Source organism: Trachurus trachurus (assembly GCF_905171665.1).
Source record: "Trachurus trachurus genome assembly, chromosome: 18".
NCBI classification, from domain to species: domain Eukaryota; kingdom Metazoa; phylum Chordata; class Actinopteri; order Carangiformes; family Carangidae; genus Trachurus; species Trachurus trachurus.
This window is the reverse complement of record NC_139909.1, coordinates 22,551,581-22,563,823: the sequence shown is the minus strand read 5'-3', so window position 1 is coordinate 22,563,823 and position 12,243 is coordinate 22,551,581. Positions and strand designations below refer to the sequence as shown.

The following is a 12,243-nucleotide window of genomic DNA, read 5'->3' as shown; positions in this document are numbered from 1 at the left end:
TTTACAGCCAATTGGGCTCTTATGGTCTGCTGAGCAAAAACTAATGGCTGCCCCTTTAACCTGCTATGAAAGCTGAGATGTATAACCTTATCCTTATCACTGCAGCTCCCACACTTCTGAAAACATTCATGGAGTACCTGGATGAAATTGTTTCTGATTGGTCTGCTGCTCCATTTTATTTTATAGCCTCCTACTAACCCATTTCCTCATCCGTGTTGGCAACTTCATTTAGAACATTGTTTTGTAACAGTGAAATGTGCCATCCAAATAAACCTTACTTCCCTTCTTACTTACTGTAACAGTAGCAAAAGAAGAAATAATGTCAACTTCTCTCTCACCTATTCATTTGATTTGTCAGTTGATCCACATTTTAGTTCCGGGGGGGTCGATAACTTTGTCATCTTTTCACCCCTGATGTTTGAGTCTCTGCCGGACTCGAGGAGCGTTTTTTTCCAGTCTCTTGCCTTTTTGTGATCACATTTTAATTAGAAATGTAATAAACCTGTCACATCTGTTTATGGACTGACTCATCAGTGTGGCCACAGCTGTAACATCCCGTTAGTCAGTCTCTTGTGAAGATTTCCACCAAAGTCCTCTCAGATGATTGGCACGGAGCACCCTTAATAAAGAAACATTTTTATTTAGTTAAAGCAGAAGTAAGCGATCCGGTCGTTTTGGCTAATGCTGTGTTCCAGGCAGGCTTTTGAAACCGTAAATTACAGCTTCAAGTCACGACTTAAGACTTTGTAGCGTTCCAGGCAACCCACTTGTGTTTTTCCGACCTGTTTTACCTGTGAAAGTCACTATAACGGCCACTCGTAACTTCCAACCCGTGAACTCGTACCAGATCGAACTGGTACGACTTCACAGGTCGGAAAAACACGAGTTACGAGTTGCCTTGAACGCACCATCACGTCTTGTTAGCCGATGGAGTTAGCAGCCCCCGCCCTCGTCCCTACAGTACGTCACCACATTCAGGCGCATCCCTTGGCTGCACACACAGTCCTTCATGCCGTTCTCTCTCCTCATTGGATAAAACTTGTAGGATACGAGAAAAGTTTTCTCCTCGGCTCAGAGCAGAGCAGAGGGACTGACAGACCCGTGTTTCGGTCCAAACACTCTATGTAAGTGATTGCCATCGGAAGATATAACTATTTAAGACTTATATTAACACAAAAATATCGCTTACTTCTGCTTTAATGAATGTTACCCCAATAATAATGAAGCAGGAATGACCTTTGGATGGTTAGAATGTGAATCCAATTTAGCTAGAATCTTGTCCAATTGGACAACAGCCAATGGTCACAAGATGATGCTTTAATCCTTATATTATACAACTAGTCACAGCTCAGGTGCCTTATTTGAGGATAGTACCAAAAAGAGTATGTAGGCTTGTACAGTCGAGCCTTCTAACAGTTAACCTCAGACAGCTTGTGGGAATATTCACAACCTGCTTTTGTTCTCAGTAGTGTTGTAGTACTCAAGACCGGTCTTGACCTTGACCCGGTCCCAGTATGCTCTGACCTTGGTCTTGGATCGGTTTCGGGTTAGATGGTCTTGACCACAACACTAGATCTGCAAATGTGTAGTTCACAACTTGTCCATCAGAGCGTTTTGGACTTGTTGGACCGTGTATTTTATGAGTTTGATGAAGGACACCTGTCCAGTCACCTTTTGTTCACTGAGCAGCCCACTCTGATCTCAAAAGAACATGCACCAATAATTAAAGGTAATGAGCCTACTCCTATGACTATAAGGATTATGCCAATAGGCAAATTTGCCAAAACATTTAACTATCCTTTTAACTAGCCTATGCTAATACAACTAGTTTCTTTTAAAAAACAACAACATACTGCTGTGTTTTTTGTATTATTTATATTCTATTCTTCCCCCAAAACCTACTATAGAAACATACAATAACACTGTAAAGTTAATTATGCTGAATTTATGGTAAAATTGTTATCACAATATGGTGTTTGTAACTAGTCATCTTACAGTTAGACTATATCTATGGTGTTAGAAAAACATAGTAGGCTACAACTACAGTTAATATAGTGCCCCAAAACCATAAGGAACTAATAGCCATAGCTACTTTATAAACACTAACATTCTATTGAATCACAGTAGTCAATTCTAAAGTATTATTATACTGTAGTTTTCCTACAGTACCAGCAGCTTGTAGAAGTAACCACAGCCTACTCTTGTTCTCAGTAAGTGTAATGTGGTCGCTGGTGCGTGCCTTCTCCAGAAGAAAAAAAACGGAAGCACTCCGCCCCGCTCCAGCCTTTTCTAATCTGTATAGACGCAGGAGCCGGGGCGAGAATCAGTGTGTGAGCAACTGACACGCGGACATTTACTTTCCTCTTTTTTTTTTCAATTTATATTTTACTTTTCTCGGAACATCCAGCGGCGGCGGGCTACACTCCTGCCTCAAGGCGCGAGACGAGAGCGCGCGGAGGAAGACCGTCTCGTCCTGACACCAACAGCTGAGGAGGGACAAACTTCATGACCAGACAAGCCTCAGGGACTACGAGCAGGATGTTTCCAAGTTATTTAAAGTTGTTGGTGTTAGACGTTATCTTTCTATCGATTGAATCCCACTCCGGTAAGGCTTCGTGTATTTCGTGTTACGTTTTTATTTACTTCCTTACGGGATTTTTCCAGTTGTGCCTCAGCGTAGGTTACGTGCGTTTCCCAGTAGTGACGTCACGTCTTAGGCTATTCGGTAAATCAACAGGATCTATGACCAAAATGCTGAATATAAACCCAGACACGTTATGACCAGACAGATAGCTATGAAAACATTAGTGCCCAGATGGTTACAGTCAGTTTAATGTTGGTATATTAGAAGAGAAGATTTCATAATATAGCCTACAAGGGAAATGTTTAATATCAAGATCCTACAAATGTAATAGAGGATTTGATCAGACCTAGAGAGTGATCTATAAATGCCCATGTCTACAGTGCTGTGAAAAAGTATCCCTCCACCCCCCACCCCTCCTGAATTCTTTCTTCTTCTTCTTTTTTTTGTTGCATAGGCTTATTTCACACTGAAATGTTCAGATGATCATACAATTTCTGATATTAGACAAACATAACCTGAGTAGCTAAATAGAAAATGCAGTTTCTAAACGATGATTTCATTTATGAAGGGGAAAAATCTATCCAAACCTACCTGGCCCTATGTGAAGAAGTATTTGCCCTCCTAAATATAATTACTGGTTATGGCACCAGTGTCAACAACTGCAAGACTGGTAATGAGTCTTCCACATCCCTAAGGAGGAATCCTGTCCCACTCTTCTTTGCACAGTTGTTTTAATTCAGTCACACCGGAGGCTTTTTTTTTTAGCATGAACGACCTGTTTAAGGTCATGCCACAGCATGTCAGACAGATTTGAACGATGATTTTATTTATTTAGGGGAAAAAGCTATCCAAACCTACCTGGCCCTATGTGAAAAAGTAATTGCCCTCTAAACATAATAATAACTGGTTGTGCCACCTCCTGTGGCAACAACTGCAATTAAGAGATAACTGGCAGTGAGTTTTTCACATCGCTGAGCCACTGCTGACCAAAAAGATCACAAAGCACTAGTCTCACAAAAAAACTTCTTGATGATCCCCAAGACTTTTGGGGAAAACTTCTATGGATTGACAGGACAAAAGTTGAACTTTTTGGAAGGTGTACGTGACACGTCCTGTTACATCTGGTGTAAAAGTACGTAGTACAGCATTTCATAAAAAGAGCATCATACCAACAGGCAAACATGGTGGTGGTAGTGTGATGGTCTGGGGCTGCGTTGCTGCTTCAGGACCTGGACGACTTGCAGTAATTGATGGAACCATGAATTCTGCTCTACCAGGAATTCCTGAAGAAGAACGTCCAGCCATCGGTTCGTGACCTCTAGCTCAAGCACACTCGGGGTTCTGTGGCAGGACAATGACACACCAGCAAGTCCACCTCTGAATCGCTTAAAAAAAATTTAAAAAATAAAGATTTTGGGGGGCGGCCTAGCCAAAGTCTCGACCTAAATCCCACTGACTCATCTTAAACAGTCTGTTGATGCTCAAAAACTGATTTAAACAACTCTTTTATATTTCCTCTGCCTTTCTGCTAATTCATCCTCAGCGATGTGAAAAGACTCATTAGCAGTTATCGCAAATGCTTGATTGCAATTGTTGACACTGAGGGTGGCACAACCAGTTATTAGGTTTAGGGGGGCAATTACATTTTCACCTTGGGACGGGTAGGATTGGAAGGCTTTTTTCCCCTTCAAATCATCATTTAAAAGCTGCATTTTGTATTAACTTTATTATCTTTGACTGATAAAATTAGTTTGATGACGTTTAAACGTGACAAATATGCCAAGCAAAAACAAAAAAAAAGAAGAAATCAGGAAGGGGGCAGTTACCTTTTGGTACACTGTATGGCTGTTATCTCAGGATAACAGTGAGTCAGATCACGTCTTTGTGTTTCTTTTCCCTCAGCAGCGGGTAATTCCTTTGTTCCAATGTTTGTGTGATTTTACAAGTAGGCTAAATGAAAGGAAGTCTTATGTTGCCAAATTTGTGCTCTTTCTGCTTTCTTATCAAAGGCCATATCTTACCACCACAAAATTTATCCCTGGCGTGGAAAGATGATTTTCATCCAAAGTTGACCTGGGAACCATCCCAGCAGGCAGGTTGCGAGTATCGAGTCGAGTCAGAGACCAATGAAAAAAACAGCAATAAGAGAGAAGTAAGTGTTAACATTTCTCCACTTGGTAAATATAGCACCTGCACCAAAGTATCCCACATAATAGAGTTATGAGTAAAACCGTTTGAATATTTCCTAGATATGCACATATCAATGCACTGCTGTGAATAACCCTTCATAATCTTTAGTTTTTGCATAAACAATCACTACTGTATCTGAAATAATGGTTTGATTGTTCACTCTTTCTGTGTGTGTGTCTGCTGGTGGATAAAGACGGTGGATTCACCTCCTTGGTCTGCTAACATAGTGATGGAAGGGGGATATTTGCACCTGACTGTTGTAACTCTCTGTGGTGGCAAGGAAAGTAAGGCAGCTGACCTCCGTAAAACTTACCCAGGTAGCTCCCTTTGCACTTTATTACCTTTAATAGCTTTTGTTCTTAAAGTTTGAATGTTTTTAAGAACCTATTTGAGTCACATATCCATGTTTGTGTATTTGTTTATTCTCCCTCCCCTCAGATATTGTGAAGAAATTGGAGTGTTACGTCATTTCCTCCAAACGCTCTCGGTGCTCATGGGTCAGCTCTGTTCCTGATCTCCGTTTTTTCTATATGTATGTATTACTTTTTGTGTGCCTAGCTGTGCATGTTCACAGCTCAGTGTTGTTTCAGTAGAAACCCATTATTACTACGTAAACATGAGTAAGCCGTATTGCAATATTTCTTGCAAAACAGTGGTTAACTTTAGTTTCATCACACACAAGCCACAGTCTACCCAAGTGTAAGCGGAGTTGGGTTCAATTCAGGCTAAATTCCGTATATTTAATGGCTCAGCTTTTCATCACTCCCCAGCAGAAATGTCAACCGGGGTCCAAGCTATACTTGGTAATGTAGCATTCAGTGGAGGGGGCAGAGTGTTATCTCCGGCCAGCTTAAACCAAATAACAGAGGCTAATTTTAAAAAGTTCATGACCCAATAACCAAATGTGAAATTGCATGATTTCAACATATTCAGTTTGCCTATCTTTATTTCACAAATACATTCAAGTCACAAACAAGACAGTCCCAAGTCACTGTGGATTGGGGTTAGCACAATACATTTATGCGGAACCTCTATTCTTTTAAGTTCTGCTTCCGCCTGCAAACCAAACCTTTGTATTTATGCTAAGCAAGCTCCTGCAGTCGATAGTCTGGGGACACTAGAATGCAAATGTTGAAGAAAAAAGCCCAAGTCAAGTTTTGTCTCCTATCAGTGTTAGTCAAGCAAGTCCTCCTAAAGTCTGACGTCATGTCACAACCAAACAACACTTTTCCTAATCTCAACAAATCCTGTGGAAAAAAACAAAACCAACTTCAAAAGTCTGCACATCCACTCATCCTTGTATCTTATTCTGTTGTATCAAGGAGCTACACAGTTATCCAAAACTACCAGAGAATGAAGGAACATACCCTATCCTTGTGCTGTAAACACTCACTTGTACTAAAATGATAATTATTCTGCATCTGAAAATAGTTCCTAAACTTCCAGTTTTCTGTAAAATATACATATTATTACATGTCTTGCTTTATAATACCTATGGCCCCTGGTGACTGTACATCTCACATGTTTCATGTTAGAAATATGAACTGAGGCGGACACCAACTGCATTACTTTTCAGATTTCAGATTGATTTATTAAAAAAAAAAATGGGAACAGTACATATTGATGGACACATTGACATGTAAATATGTGGGATTGTAGCCAAGTGGCTAATTTCCACTTTGTTAATGTCATTGCGTAAGTAGCTTTCCTACTTTGACCCATTATGTACAGTATCTTTTGCCGAACCAAACAGTAGACTACACCTTTATTGTCACAGGCAATCTGTGGATCAGTTAGTGCAACAACGTAGCACTGACTTTGTCTGACCACTTTGTCAACACAACAATGATACATAATCACCATTACCGTTAGTGTGTAGTAGCTATGGAGCGATAGCATATAGCATATAGCATTGATTTGAATTTTGTCCAGTGTTCACTCTCTTTTTATAGCTCTGTTTTTGGCCTCTCCCTGAAGCTGCTAATTGTTCCAAGCTAGCTTATTGATGCTGAGCACTAGCTTTACACAATGACATTAACAAAACAAAACAGTATGTGTACAGATAAACAATGAGCTGGAACTTGTAAAAGGTCCAGAGCAACAGATTCTACTGACTATTCTCCATTAGGGGATTACATGTTGTTTTAATGTGTAAAATATCTGTTGAGAACTGATTTAAAGCAGAAGTAAGCGATATTTTTGTGTTAATATAAGTCTTAAATCGTTCTATCTTCCGACAGCAATCACTTACATAGAGTGTTTGGACCGAAACACGGGTCTGTCAGTCACTCTGCTCTGCTCTGAGCCGAGGAGAAAACTTTTCTTGTATCCTACAATTTTTATCCAATGAGGAGAGAGAACGGCATGGAGAGCTGTGTGTGCAGCCAAGGGATGCGCGTGAATGTGGTGACGTAGGGACGAGGACCAATAGATCCATAACGAGGGCGGGGGCTGCTAACTCCATCGGCTGACAAGAAGTTATGGTGCGTTCAGGGCAGCCCGTAACTCGTGTTTTTCCGACCTGTGAAGTCGTACCAGTTCGATCTGGTGCGAGTTCACGGGTCGGAAGTTACGAGTGGCCGTTATAGTGACTTTCACAGGCAACAGGTCGGAGAAACGCGAGTTGTGGGTTGCCTGGAATGCTACAAAGTCGTAAGTTGTGACTTGAAGCTGTAACTTACGGTTTCAAAAGCCTGCCTGGAACGCAGCATTAGCCAAAACGACCGGATCGCTTACTTCTGCTTTAAATGTGTTGAGTAGGGATAGATCGATTACCGGCATGGCCGATAATATTGGTCGATATTTGGCATTTTCACTGTAATCTGTATTGTCCATTTTCACTACTTACCTTCATTACTTTTAATGGGTATCAGTATTGGCCTTGACAACACCATATTGGTTGATCCCTTCATTTTCAAAATCTCTGTTAGACAAACTACTTCAGTTCTTGGCTGGCTGTACTGATTTCCTGGACCATTGTTTTCAACATGAGGCTGCCAGACAACTGTCAAGCAACTATTAAATAACTGTCAAGACAATAGTTTGGCCACACCTGGAGGGTTTTTAGTTAGTAAGCTAAGTGGCTAGGGTTTCTTTGGGTAGCTGTTAGCACCTCCAGCTAGCAGCAGTTTTATGTCAGTAGCCTGGCTTAATTGGTAGAATCTATGCTTAACTGAATATGCATGATCTCTTTATTACAGTTTCTCTGAATTACAAAAAAGTTACATCAAATCCTCAGTGGCCTGAACCCATTCATAACAGAATTCTTATGCAAGTTAATTCCAAGACAGGGGACACAACTGTTCACACTTATTGATAATGATGGGATGAAACCAACTTAAACCAGGTCAGAGGTCAAAGGTTTTTATTTTATTTTAAGGTTAACGTTTGAATAAGGCATTGTTTTATTGATGTGTTTATTTTAAATTCTCCAGAATAATGGGCTTGGAAGTTAACCATCCTTTTTTTTCTGTCTTTCCAAGATTGGCGAAAGAGGATCTTAGCGTTTCTATATCAGACAAATCCTCCTCACCTTTACAAGAGTGCCCGTCATACATTCGCGATGGGGGCATCAGGACTGGTTGTAATCTGGAGGCGAACAACAGACACAGCGTGACCATCTTGTTTAACGGAACAGTGAACGGCGACCTCTCCAGGAACACCTTCAAAAAATTCCTGAATCTTGGTTTGTGTCTCGTCCTGTTTAGTTCCTGTTTTTCCTGTGCTCTCCCTCTTGTGATTACCTGTGTTCATTCCCCCACCTGTGTCCTGTTTCTCCTTGCGTATTTAACCTCTGTGTCTTCCCATTGTTCTTTGTTGCTTCGTCTGTTTAATGCTCTGCGTTCCTCGCCTGTGTTGGTCCTCGCTGTACCTCCTATGTGTTTTCTTGCATGTTCCTGCTTCTTGTGTAACTTCCTGTTTTTTTTTACTTTTCAATGAAATCTTTTTTTTTCATTGCACTGCACCAATTTTTATGTCTGTAGGCTACCAGAGCCTGGGTCCAGTTCCCCTGCTAACCCTGACGCAGCTGGCACCGTGCTAATTTGAAATGTTGCGCTTCCACAGTCGCTTCCTGTCATTTCTTAGTTTTTGTTAGGTGAGAATGGGTGTGCACATGCGTCTCAGTGTGACACAATCCAGAAATGATAATACGACTACATTGTTGTTAATATTTGTCATATCTCTCTCTGCACAGTGAAACCACCTACTCTTAAATGGAACGTCACTAGGCACAAGGATGGGGGTAATTTCAATATCAGCTGGACTCCTCCTGACATTGACATTCCGTGGGAGTATGTGATTAATTACACCGAGTGTGGTCACAGCAAGGCAAGAAACACAACACTACACTTTCTGTCTTTACTGTCGTTGCTGTTGTTGTTTGCCATATCTATTGTAGAGCTGATTAATCACTATTTCAATTGTTCCTTCAATTTCCAACAGGAAAAAAACGCCGGACGGGGAACATCATATCAGCTGGTCAAGGTCCCTCAGTGTCAGTACCGTATAAAGATTAAAGCAAAGTCTGAAGATGGCAGCACACCATGGAGTGACGTCCAGTCTTTTGGTAGTCTTTGGTCTCTTTTATATTTTTAAATGAGTCATTGAGTAGGCCTGTCACAATTATTACATAATTGATAAAATGGGTTAAAGGGACAACGAGGAGTTTCTATTTGGTTATAAAAAAGTCTCACATTAATGTGGATGAATCTACGCTACCCACACTTGTTAATGGCTCCATTTTCGATCAATATATTGTTTTGTCTCTATCGTTATTTTGTTATTTTAATTAATCAATCAATCAATACTCACCGACCGCATTTCGATGAGCATGTATTGACATTAGCATCATGGATGTAGTTTCAAAGTCTAAAATTAAACAGAAATGTCATTTTTATGTATGTTCCCATGTTTAATACCAATACATGGCTCTTCTTCTTCTTCATAAGGTGTACTATAAAACTATGTTTAGGCTTATACTATGATATAAAATGCATAAAATGATCGGAAAATTAATATATTAATCTCAATTATTTGTATGGCAATTAATTGCCAACTTAAGTTTCATCATTATGACAGTCCTACTATTGAGAGCAGTTTACAGTAAAGGATTTGAAGATGTTTCTGCCACCTAGAGGCTGTTTTATGATGATGATGTGCCAGAAAGAAATCTACTCTGTTACATTTGGAAGCTCTCTGTAAAAAACCTGTGTAATGTTGGTGTGGCTGGTGTTTTTTACATGCAGATGCAGATGCAGATACATACTCTAATGCGGTGGTGTGCGCTGCCATCATCATCCCACTGGTTTTTGCCGGCCTGGCGGTCCTGACTTTTGTGTGTTGCAGGAAGTATGTAAAGTCTTCACCTTTTTTTTTTTTTTTTGCTTGACTCTGCTGCAGCCTCCTTCCCGTTCGACTCTAACATTTGACTGTCTCTCTCTACAGAAATAAGGACCACATCTTCCCCAAAGTACCTCAGCCTCGGGACTTCCTCAGTGATATTTATGACAATAACAACAAGGTAACTGTTTTACTTCCCGATTGTCTCATCTGCTAAAATGTATCAGAGCTGCTATTAAATATTTTGGGAGGTCTGCACAACTATGCAGAAACTTTCTCTTTAATACAGTACTGTTTTGTAGCTGTTTTGCCTAGTTTTTCACACCAACGGCTGCATTTAAACTCAGTTTTAAGAGGCGTTCTCTCACTCACTAACATCTGCTTCTTTTCATCACACCAGAGCACTATTCGCGATCTGTACATCCCAGCAGAGGAGGAGGAGAACTGTAAAATCACCCTGGTGATGGATCCTCAGAACGAATACAATCCAGACTACTGACATTCGTGTGCAGCGGTGAAAGTGTGAATCTGTTTCTACAGTACAAAGAGAATGGGAGTCTCTACTGTTTGACTAATGAGTCCTGGAGATTCTGAGCAATGAGCGTTTGCGAAACGGTCCTTCTGCTCGTCAATACTTTTGGACCAGCCCTTTCCTGGCACGTCGAGTGTTTCGAGGGAGATGTTAACTCAAACCTCTATGGCAGCTATGTCATTCCTAAATGTTGTTTGCAAAACAGATGCAGGTGAAATCCAGCTTCCCTCGCGGTTATCTTGACTCAACATGTTCCATGGAACTGCCTTGCACTAAACGCCAGAATTATCTTCATTCCTTATCGATATGTCATACTTACAAACCACAGGGAAATTTGCACAATTCATATCCCAGGAACTACTGTTTTGGATAGCAAGAGGAATAAGCCCCTCCCACCTCCCAGTTGTGCTCCTCTGCTTCGGGTCCTTCTCTTGGAGGACTCGTTGGACACATACTACAGTTGCTGCAAGCCAAAGCTTCAGTGGAAATGGGCCACACTTGAGGTTTGCAGTAACACTGACTGGAGGAAAAACCGTGCGATCTCTTCGAAACAAGCACTTGTCACTAGAAGTTCTGTGGCGGCACATCCTCGGACAGTAATTTTATTTTTTTATTTTTTGTAAATCAGATGATTATTTTTGTATCCAACAAGCACTGAGAGAACAGTTTCCCACTTTTCCTTCTTTGATATCATTTTTAAATGCAATATCTTTGAGATAAGCAACTTGGACAACTTTTTTATTTTAGGAGAATTATTGGAGTAATAAACCTGTCTCCAACTAGAATGAATAGAGCTGATATAATATAGTAATATAGTGATAATATGTACAGTAGATAACCTATATCCCAATTATGTCACTGTTGCTGCTGAGATGAGTGTGTGCATGTTCATTATGTTTGTTTTAAAACGTATAATTTGTTTGATTAATACCTGACCAGGGACAACACATCAGCATTTTAGTCTTTTTTTTTCTTACTGCTTACTGCTTTTCTACTGCTCAGTGACGATAAACCGCATACAAGGCCCATTACATTAGAGCCAGTCAGTCAGAGCATTTATTTATTTCCATCTCATCAGATCTACCCTCATTAATATCACAATTATAGCATAAAAAAAAAGATTTGCACTTAGAGATTTACAGTTGTTCTTAATTGACGGTCATTGGTGTTTTCATTTCTGCTGAGATTTTGTGTATTTCTCTGCTCTGGGGCATGAAAACAGATTTCAGCCGCTCTGTCGAGAGGACCCCGAAGAAGTCCACATGCTGCAGCTCATACCTCATTCTTTCCTACCATGAATGTGAAACGACAGATGCAGGCTACTTCTGAAAATACTAATGTATGAATGTTGGTTTACAGACTGTAAAGTTGCCAGTTTGAATGTGTCGATGGGCGCCACACTCCTCTGTCTCTGGTTCCTCTGCAGTGTCTGTGGTGATTCTGCAGCTGGAGTCAGCTTCAGGTTAGCTTACTGTAGCTTGTTACTGTTTCATCCACTTCTTTTTTTGTTTTTTTTAGATTATTAAAGCATTTGAAGAAAAGTTCAGTGTGGGTTTTTCATCATTTATTCAGTGTTAATATTTTTTGGAACACTGTA

General features: G+C 40.4%; 1 protein-coding gene across 2 annotated transcripts; it reads left to right on the top strand.

Moving 5' to 3' along the window:
- The first annotated feature begins 1,671 nt into the window (after window positions 1–1,671).
- On the top strand, window positions 1,672–9,103 carry LOC311002074 (uncharacterized protein). Of its 2 annotated transcripts, none has more exons than XM_083993293.1 (6): window positions 1,672–1,729; window positions 2,408–2,605; window positions 4,594–4,736; window positions 4,968–5,091; window positions 5,213–5,306; window positions 8,257–9,097. In XM_083993293.1, the coding sequence occupies exons 2-6, from the start codon at window positions 2,506–2,508 to the stop codon at window positions 8,711–8,713; spliced, it is 918 nt and encodes a 305-aa protein (XP_083849419.1). In that variant the 5' UTR covers window positions 1,672–1,729; window positions 2,408–2,505; the 3' UTR covers window positions 8,714–9,097. The 2 variants fall into 2 exon arrangements, 1 of the variants encoding a protein (XP_083849419.1); XR_014596217.1 differs by lacking the exon at window positions 1,672–1,729 and having other exon boundaries at window positions 2,320–2,605; window positions 8,257–8,459; window positions 8,970–9,103.
- Window positions 9,104–12,243: the final 3,140 nt, after the last annotated feature.